The 17,080-nt window shown below is 37.0% G+C and overlaps 1 protein-coding gene across 2 annotated transcripts in view; it reads right to left on the bottom strand.

Annotated features, from left to right (window-relative positions):
- The window catches only part of CADPS2 (calcium dependent secretion activator 2), a 284,523-nt gene that overhangs the window by 142,160 nt on the left and 125,283 nt on the right, over positions 1–17,080 (bottom strand). For both annotated transcript variants that reach the window (XM_054514815.1, XM_054514814.1), the window contains exon 7: positions 3,946–4,057. In XM_054514815.1, the coding sequence (XP_054370790.1) occupies positions 3,946–4,057 (112 nt within the window). The remainder of the gene's footprint in view (positions 1–3,945; positions 4,058–17,080) is intronic.

The following is a 17,080-nucleotide window of genomic DNA, read 5'->3' as shown; positions in this document are numbered from 1 at the left end:
ACAAATGAAACATCAATTCTGCCTTCTGCATGCACATACAAAAATTATTCAAGTGGCCAGATCAGTATCAGTCACATAAAATCTGTACCACAAATTTCAAAGATCTTTGACCAAAGTAAGTTCTTAACATTTCCTCATTAGAATAAATTTAGCTTCAAAGATGCAGCCTGCTTCCCTTTCTAGAAGTTAGTCAGGGGTTCAATTCACTGTATGTAGAGGTCTGCACAAACAGACACACACCACTGCAAAAGCTCATGTTCTGCAGAACCCAAATCCAAATAACATCCTTTCCCTTTTTGTGCAGCACACATCTCTGTTTTTAATTTCAGTGAAAAACTGAATTTGTACAACTGTTCTCCAGTTTGTGTAGAACAGAGAATAAATACTAAGATTTGTTTTTGTTTGAAAGTGGTCAGCAGGAAACCAGAAGAATATCCTACAGCAAGCAAAATATTCTCTTGGGATTCACAACTGGATTTATTGTTATTTTTGGAGGAAGACAGCTGTAACAGGCAAGGGACACAGCAAGTATTACTTCCTTTCAGTTAACCACGTCTTAAATGCTTTGAAGGGAAAAGATGTTAAATACAGACATCAGCCTTTCTATCACTTGGTGCTGACCTGGTGGCTTCCACAGCAGAGGTTGTGAGCCTGAGTTTTCAAGCATGGAGTATAAAAAGCTGCAAGTATGATCTGTCCTCTCTACTGAAAGCACTGGTGAATCCCCTCTGCTCCCCAATGAGCTAATTAATTACTTCTGGAAATAAGCAGTGACTTCCCTGTAAACAAGGGGCCTACTGATATCAGAGTCTACATCTTAAGTTCACAAGTTAGAGATATCACCATCCACTGATGGGTTCAATGGAAATACCTTCTCCTCTACAGTACTGGGGATACCATTGCTGGCTCCATATTTCATACCTTAGATCTCTTTTCCTAAAAAACTGGCCCCTTGGTGGCAGAAGAAACCTTTTAGTATGTGATGGAAGTTCAAAATTCAAATCATGTAACTTGATGCTGCCTTCTATTTCTAATTATAGATTAAACAGAACAAAACCTTCAGGATAACTGCAAGGTATTGGAAATGCAAGCTTCAGTAATGTAGAAAAGTGGTATCAGGTCAAGACACATACTTTTAAGAAAGTATTTGACAGATGAAAATTAATGTCCACAGTAAGCCTACCTCAGAAGGGGTAGGTTTGAGTTGAATTATTAAGTATAGGAAAAATACCAGTAGGAAGGATCTTCAGACCTTTTCCAAGGATAAGAAACCTAGCTGAATCAGATGGACTCCTGCAAGTCACTGCATTGTAATGACCATGCATAAAGTTGCCAAACTTTATAAAAATTAGGCTTATCCAGTAGGATCCCACATATTTTCAAATGATACCTGAATTTAAATCTCTCAGACCTGAAAACAAAGACATCACCAAAAGAAGAGCTTGAAAGCTAAAATGTGTACCACAAGAGTACATAGTACTGCAAATTATTTTGTAAAAATTCTGTCAAATCTTCTCCCAGTCTCCCCTGAAGCTAGCAACCACCTCTCATAAATACTCTGGTTATATCAGAGAAGTGAGTTGGAAGATTTCTCTTTCTCCTGAATTAAGGGTCTATAATCCCATGAGCTGGAAGTTGTCTGTCAGCAACCACAGGTTTTACCTGGGAGGTGCAGAAAGAAAGACACCCAAACAGACTACTGCACAGCCAGCATGCCCTTTTTATGTTACTTTTCACTGCTAAAGACCATGTGCATGTACATAGGTTCATTGTGGGAGGTTTATCTTTTACTGACTTATCTTTCTCAGAAGGTATTCTTTGGCAAATCAGGAGTGTATTATACGATAGAAAAACAGTATCCAGGCATCTCTGGGATACTCCTGTTTGCTGTTCTCAATCTCAGCACAAGTTTTAATGCAAGGGGGAGAAAGGTGATGGCCTTTATACTTTTTCATAAGGCGGGGAAAAACAGCAAAAAGAAATTATTTTAATAGACTTATTCTGGTACAAAGCACCAAATCTCAAGCATCTGATAAAAGCAAGCAGCAAATACCAGGAAAGTGAGAATCAGAAACAGAAGATTGCTCTTCCTTACCTCATCTTTTAGAGATCTTGCTTTGTCTCTGGGAAAGCTGGGTCAGACTCCAACAACAGGGCACTGAGGTCACTATCCCCTCTCAATTACTTGGTTTTTTTTCTCTTTCCCCTCACCCCTCCCAACCAAGACACTTTCTTTAAACTGCTTGGACCAGCTGACAAACACAGATGTGTCAGAAGGCAGCCAGGAGTGTGCAGGGAGGGGAAAGAGTAAAAAACCTACAAACCAATCCTCTGTGGCCACAGGACACAAGTAAGGAAAAAGCTATACTCAATATTTTACATTTGAAATGTATTTATTCTTTAAAATTAAATTTGAAATCTTTTTAACTTCCCGTCCTAGAAACTTAGACAAGCTGCAGCATGAGAAAGGAGACCAAGGCTGGTACCCGAACTTTGGCTATTTGAGGTTGCAGAAACAGAGGATCTTGCTAAAACCTGTGATACTTTTAGCCTCTTTATATTGATAATGCTTCTTTTCTTCTCTGACTCCTTGGCAATGAGTATGCTGGCTACTGTTCACAATGGCCACATAGTCCCTCCTCCACTGTCCTTCACCTCAGCACTTGACTTTCCTTCTGCTTCTTTGAAAGGACTGTGCAAGGAGGGACAGAGACAAAACTTCTCTGTGGTTAGTAACACCATGCAATTTACCCTTTCAGTGTCTCTTTTATTGTTCTGAATCCAGATATTGGTGACTCTGGTTTGCTCAGCTGCACACCTGTGGCACCTCTGTGCCTGTCACACTGCCTGCCTGGCTCTTGCCAGGGCATTACCTCTGCGGGAACCTTCTCCATGCAGATCCCACCTACACCTTGACCAAGTGACCTTGGAAGCCCCTTAGAAGGATATGAGATGAGGCAAGAAGTAATCCTGAAGATACATTCCTGACCTTAACAAGTGACACAATGCATGGGACAACGTGTCGGAGCGTAACTACATGTCCTCAGAGGACACAAAGTGCAGAAGAGCCCTGCTCTTTCCAATGAGCTTGCTTGCTTGAATGAGAAACAGCCAGGACTCTGATTGTAGAACTAGGCATTAAAATGTGAGCTATCTTCCATGTGCTACATGTCAGAGGGGAAAATTTCAACAGAAGAAGAGGAGGAGATTTGTAGAGCCTCTATGCCTCATTAACCTTACCCTCTTCTTTCTATGATACATTGCACTCTCTAGCTCTTGATTTTGACCTAAGAAGGATAAATTTAGAGAATTTTCAGAACAGTCTGAGTTGGAAGAGACCCAGAAGGATCACTGAAGCCAGCTATTAAGTGGATGGCCCATATGGCGATCGAACCCATGACCTTGGCATTATTAGCACTGTCCTCTGACTAACTGAGCCAATATCAGATTATCCTGCCAAGACAGGGAAACACAGAAACGGAGGAAAAGCTCATGGAGTACAACAATAAGCTCTTACTTAACTCTCACATATCATCCCTCACTCCTCTCCCATTCTGCTCCATCCTTCTACCACTTAAGTCCTCCCTTCCTTATCCCCATTGTTTGCTACATTTATTATATGCCAAGTCCTACCCCTCTCCCTTTCACTTGTAATTTGAATAGATAAAAGCATTGATATGTGACGTAGAAATTAATGCTTTAAATAAGACAAAGAGAACCACTGCGGATGCCGGATGTAAGTTTCTGAAAGGTAATTAAAGTCAACCTACCACGTTTTGAACACTGGTAAAAGCACCCTTACATAAAAAAAGCCCTGTTTGATAGAGCCACAGCAGAACAGGCTGGTAATGAAGGCCTTATACCATTTTATGGCACATTTTATCAATATTCACACTTCTACCCATCATTTCTCACATATTTCTCTTTTCTGCACATAATACTCACTCTTCCCAGTTCTTTATCTTCAAGTGCCAGCACCCCGGTGCTTTCTGTAAAGAGTTTTACTTTGACAACAGGCCGAGGGTGAGTAGTGGTGAAATCCCCTTGGGTTCCCCATCTGCAACAAAAAACCAACAAAATTTAACTGGGGCTGAGTACAGGCCTGAGAGTGATAGGACATTTAATCTTTTGTAGAATATTTATCTATGCACTCTTGGAACTTAGTTTTCAAGCTTTAGCAGGAGGAGGGTGGGAAAGAAAAGGGAGGTACATTTTTGAACATCCAAGATCAAATATCTACATAGAAAAAATGGTTTTTCTCTATGATAAAACAGATCAGGGATTTTTGTATGACTTTTGTTATAAAATATCAATCCAAAATTTTTTAATGGAAAAACTCAAAGAACAGAAATTATATCTTCATAGAGAAAAAAGAACCAAGCAAGAAGACAAATAAAGAGAGATCTATTTTCTATGAAAAATATTCACTATCTTCTGCACACCAGTCAAATTAATTTACCAAAGAACCATGTCGGAATTCACTTCAGGCAACCACAGCATGAATAAATTAGGAGACTTAGGCAGAGAAAATCTTATATTTTATATTATATATTTTACAACTTAGAATGTAGGAAAAACATAAACACAAATGCAAATAATAGGAAAAAAATATTATCGGAGTGACTATAGCTCTGCAAAATAATTACTGCCACAAGGCTCTGTGCTTTTAGAGAACCTTAATTAGGCAGACAGACTTCTAGTCGTTAATCTCTTATCTCAGTTAAGACACTTGTTTTGCCAGCCTTCCCCCCCCTCCTCCCTGTGTGTCAGTGGTACAAAAAACAAAAGTTATACAAATTAGGTTGCAATTTCCTTCAATGATCTATTCCATTATCCTGGACAACCACATGGAGCTCCTTGCATTAACTGATTAAACCGATTGTGATTACGCTAGTAGGTACAAAAAACGCAAAAAGTAAGCACAGGTCCAGTTTCTCCTGGTTTTGTCCACTGTGTGAGATATTACAATTATCAGAAACTAATAAAATAAAGAAAACAGATGACCTTAAGAGTATGCTCTATAAAAGGATGTATTACACAAGCCAAAATCTTAGGCCCTCATTTAGGAAAAGCAACAATTTTCATTTACATTCAAGAATACACAATCTCTCCAGTATTGCAATGTGAACATAGAATAGCAATTTTCCAGCAAAGGGACCTACTAAGCAAAAGAAAATGCTTCAATTACCATGAGTTACAGACTTCAAGACCAAATCTAGAAAGTAATATGCAATCAAAACCAAAAAGCTTTAAGGAAGCAGCAGTTCTGTATAAACCAGTCCTACAGGTGGCTGAACATGCCTGACTCTGAAAGGGAGGTTCACCACAAATTGATCGAATCTTGCACTAAATTCTCTCTTCTTCACCCTGACTGGTTTAGATAGATGCTTAATCTGTCTGTGGTGTGCATAGCTTTAGCCTCAGCAAAGTGGTAATAGAAATAGGAACTTTGACAAATTACCTTCCTGAGTGAGAGAAAACCTGTTTATGATCTGATGATAGATGCTGCAAATTCAGAATAAGACAATGCCTGGCACTACTGCTTCTCCCTGTGGTGGTGCCAGGGGTAGTTTTTGTCACAACACAGAAACGAAATTTCCAAGGAGAAAGCACCTTTATAAAAGATGAGATAGTTGTATTTTCAGTTTAGCCTCCAGATCCCAGTATTCAGGAAGCATGCTGCCTTGATTGGAAACACAATCTAAGCACATTGATAGCTGCACCTTCTCTCTCAGCTGTCAGGTTGGCTTGTCCCTGAGCTTCCAGAGGCATTAAACTGTGCATGCCATACTGGACAGCACCACACAAAAAACCCAAGAGAGACTCCCATTAAAATAACAAAACAAACCCAAACCCTCTCTACAAAAGTCTAGTGCCAGCATCGATTCATACAAAAGAGAAGAGAAAGAAGAGGTCATGCTGACTGAAGGGAACAGACCCAGCCCATTCAATGAAGAGAACACTACCTGCTCAGTTGCTGCAAGCTGAGCAGCAGTGTGGGCTTCAGCATCTGCTGGGGTTTGAGCACCCTAGCATCAAGTTCAAAGAACTTCCTGGAAAGTGGTGCAGCTTTCTTTGGAGACCCAGGCTCCATCTCTGCAGGACACAGCCCCCAGGGATGGGACACACATGAGCCTTGCCCAGGAAGCTGAGAGAATTTGCTCCTTCTCCAATTTAGAGGCACAGGGAGAGACTGATGAGAATGGGAGTAACGTGGGGTCATCCACCTGTTGTTGGCACTTATGTAGTATCAGAAATCACTTTTAACATTGAATCTGATCGCCAGCTTTGACTGACATCTTTCTCTCATCCCTTGTTCCATCTGCAGCAGTAAGTGAAAATCTTGGGCTGAAAAATAATGGTCTGAATCAATTTCTAAGGCTTAATGTTCATGGTAGAAATAGTCCATGCACTTATCTGCATGCTCCTGGATGATTAGGACTTCAACTGACTCCCATAGCTTCTCAGGAACATTTCTTTGGAAGTGAATTATGTGTCAGAGCTGATGATCACAGAATTTACTGACTAGGTCTTAATATCATTCCTCATGAAAGAGCTCCTGAGAAATCATGTTCTGTTAGAAAAGGCAAATCCAAGATTGCATCCCTTACTAACACACTTAACGTGTGGGCATCTGATGTTCCCATCAGTTGCCAATGTAACAGCAAAGTACACGTAGCTTATCCTTTTGTTCCTTGTATACTATTAGAACACAAGTCTTGTTTCTTGAACATGAAGCTTCATGTTTTTGCAGAGGTATGAATTCATATAATTTGAAATCAGCAGCCAAAAGAGAGGTATCATGTAGATTTTAGTTTGCTCCTTCCAAGAAAGAACATAAGAGACCCAATACTCCAAGCAAACTGACTTTATCTAGATAGAGTGAGTTCATCTATATGCTGTACATTTAAAAGCACATTATTATGTTATTATGCATCAGGCAACAACTGAAGCAGAAGTCAGAAATGACAGCCTAATCCAAACTCCAACTTGTAATCTAACTTGTATGAATGTTTATGTTAATAAAAATTTGCATTATTTTGTTTTGTCGGTATGAAATGAGGCGTAGCAATAAGAATGGCCTTTCTGGCTGGAGTTTGCATTGTCAGTATCTCCCAATAAACTTCAGTTCTGTTAGAGATAAAATTCTGATCTGTAAAGATTGTGCCATGAATATAACAAGGTACCAGGAACTCAGTATTTATTAAGGATGAACCAAAATAAAGGAAAGACTGAGTAAAGCATGCAGGTGTACATAAGCTAGCCTATTTTGAAATACTCTTTACTGCTCTGAAATGATATAGGTATTCAAGATCTGTCAGATTTTAACTTTGTTTTCTCCCCTGGCTATTTCTTTTATGACAGCTGGCCAGACTCCAGTCAACAAATCAACAATTTTTTTACTCTTCCTGTTTATGAATAATACTTCATTTTAACCAAATTCCATTTAAATGGATATCACACTTTCAGCTTCTATATCTCAGAGCATAAAAAAATATATCAGATTTTCAGCATACAGATCAATTTAAAATTCATTGCAACATACATGCAAACAATAACTTTGAATAAGGTACTGTCCTATCACCAGCTGTGACTAAGAACTGTGTAATTAAATTGCATCAATCTTCCCTATAACGCCAAGATTGTAAATACAGTATTTCTAGACAATAAATAAGATTTTACTGAATCACTTGTTATTTCCACTGTAAAATTCCATCCATTTTCTCCATACTTTTGGATATTTATTCTAGGTCTATATATCTGTTCAAGGAGCTGATGAGTTTAATGGTGAAAATAGGTCAGGAGAATACCTAATAATTAATGAAATCAATACCTGAATAGTAATTATAATTATGAAAATTTTGATCACCATTACTGTGATTTCTTGTTTCAACTATTAGATTTTAGGTGCTAGTATAATTACATCCACTTTGTTTCTCAAAAATTTAATTATTTTCTTCCAAAACAAATTTGTTGCCTGTAAAATGCATTTTTTGACCCCTATTAAAGCATTAATATTTCTGGTTCTTGCATTTCTTAATCTCCTGGGAGAGAATATCTCCTTTAAATTTAAAAGCTAAGCTGCTATGTATAGGTCAGACAAATCAATGCCAAATTTGAGTTTGCACCCTGATATTCTTCCTGAAGAAAATAGAGTACTTCCCAGAAAATATTTTTTTCTGAACCACAGACATTGAAGTCAACCACCATACAAAAGATTGTTCACATTATTCGCAAGACAAAAATTTTTAAACTGTTTAACTGAACTACTTTCTGTTTTAAATAGGAACTAACAATGTGGTCTCCAGAATAAAAAAAGCTGCTTTTCTTTATATTTTAACTTTCAACATCAACAACTGAAATGTTTTCTGCATGAAAATAGATCTTACAGCTGACTTTTACTTTTCATACAGCTGAACCTGTAGGTTGAAAACTGGCTTTCTGTGAAAAGAGAAGCTATTTCTTTGTGCCATTTAGAGTTTGTTTGAGTCAAAGTATATTGCAGGTAATTAACTTACAGCTTGCTCTGCATTGGAGCTCCTGAAGGAAGGATGGAAGAAAGGATGAGAGATCAAGCAAATTAATTAATCTACCTTATGAAATTGTTATTTGCAAACAGTGTACCTTTAGTAAATCTTAACTACAAAGAAAAATGCAATGATTTGTGTTTGTAATAGCATATGTTTTAACTAGCAAAGGTATGCAAATGATGGAAACAAAAAACCACCTCCACACCTTTGGAGGAGCCATTGATTTTTGAGTACTGGTCCAATAATGTGAAAAATTTTGTTGCTGAAAGTGTTCAGATGGGAAGTGCAAAATTTTAGACAAAACAAGTATGTATCTCATGCAATATTTATATTAAATAACTACCCTTATAGTATGGTTGTTTTTTTGTCTGTTTATCTTGCTAGATAAACTGTTCAAAGTAACAATAATTTCAACACTAATTGCTGCAGTGAGCGCACGGCACTTTTAGCTGCAGCCCATGTAGCATACTGGATACCTCTAAAAGTACCAACTTTAAGTCTAAAAAAAGCCCCTAATTCTGCCTCTTCAGGCTCTCATTTCACCACATAATTTTCCTCTGTTTAAGTAATTTTTCTGCTTTTACCTACTCATTCTCCTTACTATAGAAACTGCAGTGATTTGATGTTTGTTCATCTTTAACCACAAGCCACAGTCTTTTCACCATATTTCTCTCTTGCTGTCAGAGGTACGTGGGTTGATGTAATAATTAGAGACAAAATATATTGCCAGAGTTTATTTCCCTTCACTGCAAAAGTACCTACTGCCAGCAAGAAGGTGAATGTTTATTTCAGCTGAAGATTTATCACTGTGTTACAGAAACCCCTCTAAGGGAATTTATTCTTCTACTTCAGTTTGGAATGCATTTCATACACTGGAAACAGCAGCAAATTTCTCTCTCAGGTTTTCCATTTAACTCATGGTCTCTGTTAGTCAAAACTTTTTTTATGAGATCATGGGGGTGAATGTAATGAAATTTATTATTCTAAGCAAATATCTAGAAATTTTATTTTAGCCCTATTTATTGGAATACTTTATTTCTGATAAAATACCAACTCTACAGAACTTTTACACCATTTTTTTTGTCCTCAGCAATATGGAAATCTCATTTTTAAAACCAGTATCAGAGTGTATTAGTCTCCTTGGTGCCATCTTTTGCATCGTTCTGGGTTTGATTTTGGGTTTAAGCCTTCTACATAACCTCAATGTGTTTCTTAACTATTAATTAAATTACCTTAAGAGGCCTTCTGGAAGAGTTTTCTTATCTGCTATCCAAACAGGGATGTGGACATAGCTGGAATGAGCAGGAAGACCCACCTAAGCCATTTTGTTAAGCATCTTACTGTTCCACAGGAGTAAGAGATTTACCAGCCCTTCAACTTTGCACATCTTGGAGCTGGACTGAAAACAGTATGTTGAGGTCTCTGCAATATCTTTGTGTTTCAACCATGTCAAGAACCTATACCATCTCTGTTGTTTCTACTTTGTTTAGAAACAAACTTTAACTGTATAAAATCAGGTATCTTAACCCTCAGGGTAGAAATCACACTCGGGTTAGAAATCCTACTCATGGTGCAAGTTGTATGAAATACCAGGAAACTAAAGGATGGAGGAGGCTCAGCACCCCCTGACACATCCAAGTACACTGATACATTGAAGCACTTCAAATGCAGGTCTGAAAACCTTCTGTTGTTAGTGAAGGATTGTGTGAGTGTGGACTTTATGAAGTGATGCATATTACTATGTCCAACTGCACAGATACAGAGAGAGAAAATGTGAGACCGTGAGCCAGGCGCTGTAGCAGCAGTGCAAGTCACCCTACAGCAATTTGACAATAAATCTATAATTTGACGAGGAGGCCCCACTCACACAAATAAAAATAGAGTTAAATCCATACTTATCTGATTTTGGTGTTTTTACTGAGACTCCTAAAGAGAGTATTAGTTGGTGCTAATTGCTACTTGTTCTTCCCCGCTGATACTTGGAAAAATATCACAAGCATTTCATTTTCTCTTCTGAGCACAAAATTACTCATCCATTTGTTAATGATTGACACTGGGATGCTATACTGGAAATCATAGATTTAACTCTAACAGCTGTCTCATACAGCCCAAAAGCATGTTTATTTTTTGTTATGACTACCATACAAAATAATATGAACATTGAAGCTTCTCCCTTTGAAAAAGGGTATTGAAAAGTACTGCACATGCAACAGAAGTTTATTGTGCACCACTAAGGATTTAATAGGGTGAAGACTATTCCTTATATGCAATATTACAACCACTATTTTTATTTATTTAGTTATTTAGTTATTTAGGTATGCATTCTCCAGTACATCAGTCAGATCTGGAATTAATGCTTGGAACCCCAAAGGAAAGAGCTTGCATTTCTATAATGCTTAGAATTGGATTTACATTGTAAATGCTTTCCCTGGAAATATTTTTTGTTTCTTTATTTCAAAATTACTCATTTATTTTAATGGAAGAATAAGGAGCATAATTTGCTCACTCAGAGCAAGCACATTAAACTGCAGCTGAAAAGCAAGGCATAAAGAAAGTTCTAAACAAATAATAAAAACTTTTCACAGTAGAAGCACAGACAAGTTCCACACTCAGGCAAACTGAACCATGAGGTAGTCATGTGTCTGGCCTTTCATTACTGATCTCACCTAATCTTCTTTGACTCTCTTCTTCCCTGTGTTACTATGATTCCACTATTTTAAGCACAGATCTTGAGGAGAACTACAGATTCATTGTTTTACAATCCCTATCAAAGAAACACTGATACTCTGCATAAATGCTTTCTCTATTTAGCTACTACCTTATGGACTGTCAGCTATTGAAGGAGAATGACAATAGCAATGGTTCTAATGCTGAGGTTCCAATCAAAGTGTTCCTAAGGCTTCTCCTGAATGACAGGAGAAAGGGAAAGTACTGTGAAAAGGGAAGTCCTGGTATAAGTATGGAAAGCCACACAATTACTTTCAAATGTCACCTTTGATTCCACCTAAGCTGAGTCTACACTACTGTCTTTTACCCTTCATCATTTACTTCAGTCTATATGGGAACTTTTGACCCAGCACACTAATAATTTGAAATGCAGACTAACAAACCATCTCTTCAGCACTTCCCTTCCAGAAAATTTGTGTCCAGCACCTGCAGCTGCACACACCAAGCAGCCCAGTGCTTAACTTCTCAATTCATTGCTGAGCCACTATCTAGTGCAGTCACTAAAAGAAAATGTAAATGTTTGGGTAATCTTTTTCTTTTTCTGTGGATTCAGCAGCAAAATTAAGGGGTTTTAGGGTGATTGTTACAAAACACTGGGAATCCCTTCTTGGAACTTTTTTCTCAAGGATCACAAAGCTCCAAAATGTAATTTCAGCAACAGCAAGGATACAGTGTTTTGATGGATATGCTATATTGTAATGATCCTTTATACAACTAGACTAATATGAAAGGGAAAAGTGAATAATCTGTCAGTATGCAGATTTTTTTTTTCAGGATCTGCTTTTGGTAAAATAATAACTGTTTTAAATAAAAAAATTAACAGATCTCAAAATTACTGTTTATCTGAGAGCTAATAATGATCTATGCACAATAATGTATTTATTTTTAGCATATTAATTATTAATTATTAATATATGAAATAATTACTTGTAAAAAATCACAAGAAAACTGAGTGTAGTTTTTTTCAAACAAAAAAGTATCTAATAGAAAGCAGAAAAGCAAACCAGAAGAGGGATCCCGTGCATAATAAGCACCTAAGTAAAAACACTCATTTCGGCTTCCTACACTGAAAAGAAGAAAAGTACACTCTAACAGTACAGAATGCTATTATGACAGTATTGTCATTACAAACATAAAACAGTATGAATAAATGATTCGTCTTGCTTTCCCATCTCACTTTAATACAGACAACCAAGACACAAGCCAGGGTGAAAATTTTCATGGTGTGCATCTAGACTGACACACTGCCAGGTGCTGGCAAGCACTGGTACATACTGAGTGCACAGTTCATGAGAGGCATTACCTCCTGTTTCCCACCAAGGTTCAAACCCACCTAGAGACTGATGATGGGCACAAGGGCAAGATTTGGTGATTTATGCTCTCAAAATTTCTATATGCATATTTATTTCACTTTTTCCTTGAAAGAGATAATTATGAATCCATCACAGTACTGTTAAAAGTTGCAACTCCTATTTGCTTCATATTACTTCGTATTTCTGTGACACTTTAAACCTTCAAAATCTTGTCAAACATTGATAAACTCGCAGTACTTTGATGAAGCAGGTAGATGCTGTCATGTCAGTCTAAAGATGTGGGAAAACAAATCATAAACTAGGCTGACCTACCTGGGCCTGCAGAGTCTACCAGGAATGAGCCAGGAATAAAATCAGAAAATGTCAGTATTCCAGGTGGCATAAGACCAATTAGTGTGTTTTATTCTGAAACCCCTTTTATTGCTCTTTCTGACTCATACTGCTCTTATCAGCTGTCCACACTACCCTGCCTTTGTTTTTGCTTTCCTCCTACTCTCAATTCACTGGTATTGCTTTCAAATAGGCACATTAACCTGTAGACTCACACCTTAAATTATGTGTAGTTATTAAGAAATTTCAGGATCTATAAATAGATTTTCTTCATCTGTTCAGTGGGCTATTCTGTATTCTAGAAGTACTGGACTTCTCAACACCTCTGAGGATCAATGCACATACTAACACAGTGACATGAGCATTTGAGATGTATAAAGTATTCTTAGCCTGAACAGGATCCAAAAGCAGAAACTCTGTTTCAAACCCTTTTTCTCAAGATTTCTCTTTACACAAAACAACAACCCTAAACTAAATTAGGCTGTAAAATGTGTTCCAATTAAAACACTGTATCTAATAAAATATTTTCTAATTAATTTGAATGTACCTGTGTCATACTTACAAGACATATAAGCAAATTTTTGAAAGGTCGGTCTCTTCAAATCAAGATACAAGAATAGGATATTTTTAAAATATAAAACTGGGCATTCAGGTCATATCAAAATTTAAGAAGAATCCAAAGGAATTGTTTTTCAAGTCAACTATTGCCCACAAACAATAACTGAACTTTCCCAAGAGAAGACAGGTGCAGAGCACTCTGAAACACAAAATTTCAAATTCACTCTACTGAAGTATTCCAGGAGGAGAAGGGAGGTAAAATTTGAGGTAATCCTTCTCGCCCACCTTTTTCTTTGACAGACCACATCCCTGTAGACGATGCTTTACAGGCTGCCCTTGCCTTCAGCTTGACCCAGCCAGAGACCAGGTAGATATATTAGAATAAGGCTTTCCTGATCAAAACCATTTTGCTTATAAGCAAGATTTAATGGTGGAGATTTGGCTTCACCATGCTACTCATAGCCAAAGGCCTTCCAGTTTTAAGCTGGGTCACACATCTGCATTTGCTTTAGCACGATGTTATAGAAAGCTTACAGCTGTCTGCAAGATATTAGTTGCATTTGTTGTGGATCAGGTGGGAATGAGAATGGAAACAGACACAACTTGTGCATTAAGCAGTGTGGAAACAGTCCTCCTCCAAGCTCTGATTGTTATAGTGAAAGGCCTGGGTGGGACATGCATCTCCAAACCCAAAATTTTCCAAAATGCATTGTGAAATAAAATTGGTATCAGTCTTGCAAGAGACCTGTAATATAATACTACATTTTAAAAGAAGACAGATACATAGCTGTTCTTTCCAGTGGTGCCTCTGGATGAGGAGGGTTAATACTCTATATGCTATATGTATTATATAGAGTATATATATATAATATACCCTAATATATGCCTTGGTGACATAAGGATTATGTTTATTGTTGACTATCCAAATAGAGCCGAGAATATAACCAACCTTAATTATCTCCTTTCATCCCCATTTCTTCCATGCTATACTTCTTTATCTGAAAAGTGGCTTTCATAAGTCCCTCAGATAGAACAGACTTAGACTATTTTGGGAGTTAATCACAGAATCACCATAAAATTTAGGCTGAAAGGAACCTCTGGAGGTCACCTAGTTCAAACCCTGTGCAGAGCAAGAAAAGTTAAAATTAGGTTGTTCAGGTTATTATCCAGTGGAGTTTCAAATGTCTTTTAATATTAAGTGTCTGTATATAATTCATATTTCTCTGCAATAAGAGAGAGGAAAAATTTCTTCTACAATATAAAATAGTAATCAATGACAGATCATAAAACCAAGGCACCAAGTGAAACTTGGTGAAACTCTTTTATGTGAAACTTTTCCAGCATTAATCCAGAAGACACACTGAGATAAATGTGTATTCTTTTTCTTCTCCATAATTTCCTTTGCAGAACCAAGGAAACATCAGATACTTTCCTACTGTTAATTTCTTTTTTCCCCTCTTAACAGCTGGATAACAAACATATACGGTATTTAATCAATGCACCAATTTTTTGAAAGATTGTTTCTTCACTGTATTATGTGAATTGCTCCAAAAAGAAACACATATTGATACATGACAAGATGAACACAATGATGGAATTTTTACTTTAGAGATAGAAAGGTGAACTTTAGAGAAAATTATAACAACCCTTACACAATTCAGGCAAGCCTAGTTTATGAAAGCAGACAGACTTTGTTTCCTGTCATGATCCCCACCATTCCCCTTAAAATTCCAAAATACTATTAAAGGATCCTGCTCATCTTCACCAAGTTTTCAGCATTGCATACATCAGCACAATTATGTCTCTCAAACTTAAGCCTGTGAAGTGATATTACTAAAAATACACAGATGTTCTTTAACAAATAACCTCACTTTTGTAAATGTTGCCTAAAATGTATTTCCAACTTAAAGAAAACAACTCTGTATGCCAAAATTAGGATGAACTACTTTGCAGTTGATCTGTGACATCAACACTGGATTTGCAGCACCTAGCTGCAAGTAGAAATCTTTCAGAGGTAATAAACAGTCAAAGGAACAGGTGAAAGTAAAAAACCCTGATCAAGAAGCTAAATCCTAAAGAAAATTTATCCTCAGAAGATACATTAGGAAGCATATGAACAGAAAGCTAAGCACAGTTGTATCAGGTACTATGAAAATGCAGTCTTAGTAGTCCCATGTAGAAAATCCCATGCTCAAATATACCCATTTCAATAACAAAGCACCCAAACAAAGAACAGAAAACACTGTAAACACTGTAAGGAGAGTTAGTCAGCTCGCCAGCAACAGAAGAGTTTGATTACTGCCTCTCTGATCAGCCAAAACTTGTCTTCTGTCCTGCCCTTCTTCTTATGTGTATTCTCTCATTTTCTATTTAAGAATCCAAGCAATATGAGGCAAGTAAAACTTCTTCATTTTACCTTTTCTCTTGTGCAAAAGCAAGAACATGATTCCTACACATGAAAACAATATGAGGAATGACTGCAGAAAACCAACAGTATAATTAAAGTAGTACTGAATGGAACAAACTTCATTTATGCACATGTATCAGACAGAGAGCAGTAGCATGTGGGAAAAGAGGAGTAGGTATGCTTTCTCTTCCTTTACACACTGTGTATATCTGTGCTGTCAACCACAAGCTAGGTGACAGTTTTAAGTGTTATTGTCCCCTTGTTTCCCTTAATCAAAAATAAAAAACTATAAAGATGTAGGGACTATGATGAAGATGAAGAAAGAAAACTTCCTGATGCTTGGAACATGATTGTCCAACCTTATAAATGTTATTTATCTTTTTTCCCTTTAGAAAAGTCATCCTAGGTCACATTCTCAAAACATCATATTAAAAAAGTACTATTTTTTTATGAGTGATCATGTAATTTAAGAAAGTCTGAAATTTTATAAATTAGGCCTTTTTCTCCATTTTTAAAACTGCTCTCTGGAAGGTTTTCTATGCAATCTTTAGCTAATGTATGCACAAGTTCTCATACTTCAAATACTTTATGGAATTAATGATGGTAGAATATGGCCTAAAAATAATGTGAGCAGCATTTACTTTATTTGTGCAGTACTGACTGAGGTTCCCTGCCTCCTCTAGTCAGATCTAATCATGCATTCTTCACATACTTCTAACATATAATAGCCCTTTTAATAAGCTTCTACAATCACTGGCAGTAAAATATGATCATCTTATTTGTCTTGTTCACATGAAGAATAAATATCCTGTCTCTATTAAAGGTTTCTCACCATCAAGATATGATCTTTTCTGATTGCATAAGTATGTGACAAGAAAAAGTCACATGCAGTACTAAAAGACAGTATGTTCCCATTTTTTTATTTTTAGGCATGATTTTACATGCCTAAAACATGACACTTTCAAGAAATCACATTATTTAATATTCAGAATGAATAAAAATCAAGGATAAGAAAGAAATGTGGATACTAGACTCCACAAGACTAAAAACAAGACTATTTCAACAACACTTGAAAAATGAAATTAGCATTGGATTTCTGCAGATGACCCCCTGTGGCATCACAACAAAGTTATGCAAAGCTTCACACAACTAAAAGGGCCCTCTGAGGGCTCTGCTTACTGATCTCTGGTAGAAAAGGTCACAGGCTATGTTGG

The sequence above is a fragment of the Molothrus ater genome, chromosome 5 (genome assembly GCF_012460135.2).
Source record: "Molothrus ater isolate BHLD 08-10-18 breed brown headed cowbird chromosome 5, BPBGC_Mater_1.1, whole genome shotgun sequence".
Taxonomy (NCBI): Eukaryota; Metazoa; Chordata; class Aves; order Passeriformes; family Icteridae; genus Molothrus; species Molothrus ater.
Note: the sequence above shows the minus strand (reverse complement) of the source record. Positions and strands in the feature narration are given on the sequence as shown.